The sequence below is a fragment of the Phalaenopsis equestris genome, unplaced genomic scaffold (assembly GCF_001263595.1).
Source record: "Phalaenopsis equestris unplaced genomic scaffold, ASM126359v1 Scaffold000002, whole genome shotgun sequence".
Classification (NCBI taxonomy): domain Eukaryota; kingdom Viridiplantae; phylum Streptophyta; class Magnoliopsida; order Asparagales; family Orchidaceae; genus Phalaenopsis; species Phalaenopsis equestris.
Window position 1 is genome coordinate 34,326,060 of NW_018164444.1, and position 1,772 is coordinate 34,327,831.

General features: G+C 36.3%; 1 protein-coding gene across 1 annotated transcript; it reads left to right on the top strand.

Moving 5' to 3' along the window:
- The first annotated feature begins 342 nt into the window (after window positions 1-342).
- LOC110017976 (RING-H2 finger protein ATL74-like) lies at window positions 343-878 on the top strand. Its single transcript, XM_020715172.1, has one exon. It carries the CDS (start codon window positions 352-354, stop codon window positions 796-798), a length of 447 nt encoding a protein of 148 aa, XP_020570831.1. The 5' UTR covers window positions 343-351; the 3' UTR covers window positions 799-878.
- Window positions 879-1,772: the final 894 nt, after the last annotated feature.

Genomic DNA, 1,772 nt, shown 5'->3' on the forward strand with positions numbered 1-1,772 from the left:
TATGAGAGGATGTATCATCATACATGTCGTTTTCACACACATTTATGACCCAATCTAAAATTCTAAATCAACTTGCACAGGGCCATGCACGTGCATGATAATTTATCAAACTATTTAATTAAAAAAATCATCTTCATTAATTCCTCAATCTTATCTCGGAATAATATAATAATTTTAAATTTCTTCTACTTAAATTTCGATGAAGATAGTTGGGGTTCACATAACACATACGAACATTTCAATTCAATTCCACTGGAAAGTGATGCATCAACGAAATGACGCCCTTTGGAAAGTGATACTTATTGTCAGGCTAACTATAGTTGTTGCCTCCAGCACAAAAAACGGCAAAAAATGGGCTGCTCATTTCTAATCCTTGCCATGCGAATCTTTTGCTTCAGCGCCATCATAGCCCTCGTCCTCTTCTTACTCGGCGCAGGCACTCTAATTATTCTCCACATCTTGATCATTGCCAGGGCTTGCCGGCAAGCTCTCAGAAGTCTTGTTAATGGTGGCGAAGGATTCGTGGGCACCGGCAACGGGCTGTCTGTCAAAGAACTCGAGAAACTCCCCGGCTTTGAATTCTCGACGCCGGAAGAGAAGGGGGGCGCCAACTGCTGCGCTGTTTGCTTGGAAAGTTTCGAGTTTGGAGATCGATGCCGGCTGTTGCCTGCTTGCCATCACAGCTTCCATGCTCGTTGTGTAGATTGTTGGCTGGTCAGAAGCAGCATCTGTCCAATTTGCAGGTGCAGCCAGGTCGCCGGAGGGGCTGGCAATGAAGTGGTGCCAAGTTCTGATTAATTCTTCGTTGGTTGGTATAATTTTTTGGATATTTATTATTGTCTGCAAGGATCGTGTCTCAGAGTTTATTGATGCATATGCGCCGCTGAAATTAGAGAAATACTATTTTTTTTATTTAAATAGATCAGCATGTGGTTAACATCAATCTGGCTTTCTCTGAGCCTATGTATTTTATTGAATTATGGTTTTTCAATTCTTGTTTGACTCATAATTATCTCAATCAAAATGATCAAGTCAACATCGTAACTTCAATCGAGCCAGGCAAGTCAGTGAATATGAATCAGCACAGCTGAATATGTCAAGTTTAGTTATGTATTACCCTTGTAATTTACCATCTAGCATTTAATTTTTGTTTATGTGGATCCTCACTTCTAATTATTAGATAATTATTCTAGTTTAAGCTTGAAATTATTTTGAAAAATTAGTCAAAACTTTATTCTAAAACCACATTAATTTTTCTAGGATGTTTTCTTTGCTAAATTTGTTTATTTCTATGTGAGATTTGGGCTGGCATTCTCAAAGACACTAATAAAGTCCACTATAAAATTAAATCTCTAAAGAACTTCATTGTCACCTTTTCTCTCTCTCATTTTTCTTATTTTCATAGGCTTGATTCATATCTATATTTGAGTTTTGCTACTTTTCAAAAGAAAAAAATATAATCAACATATACAATGTATGATAAGTATTTTCTGATTAAATACTAAGTGTTTAATGCTGATTTTTCACAATAGAAAACTTTGAGTACAAGTGATTGCACATGCTTTCTTTACTTGGGGCTCTGAACAACCCTTTATCCATAGGTCGGGATCAAGATTTGGGCCTTATAGATAATGCTACATAAAGGGGTGTGGTACATAAATAAAAAGAAGTATAAAGTAAGACATATTAGTTGCTATAAATTTCAAAAGGCCTATAACATGAGTGAAAACTTGGATCTATAGTTGATCAACTAGAAGGAAGTCATTTATTCT

Coding starts and splice junctions, on each gene's coding strand:
- LOC110017976 (XM_020715172.1), top strand. CDS start 352: ATGGGCTGCTCATTTCTAATCCTTGCCATGCGAATCTTTTGCTTCAGC.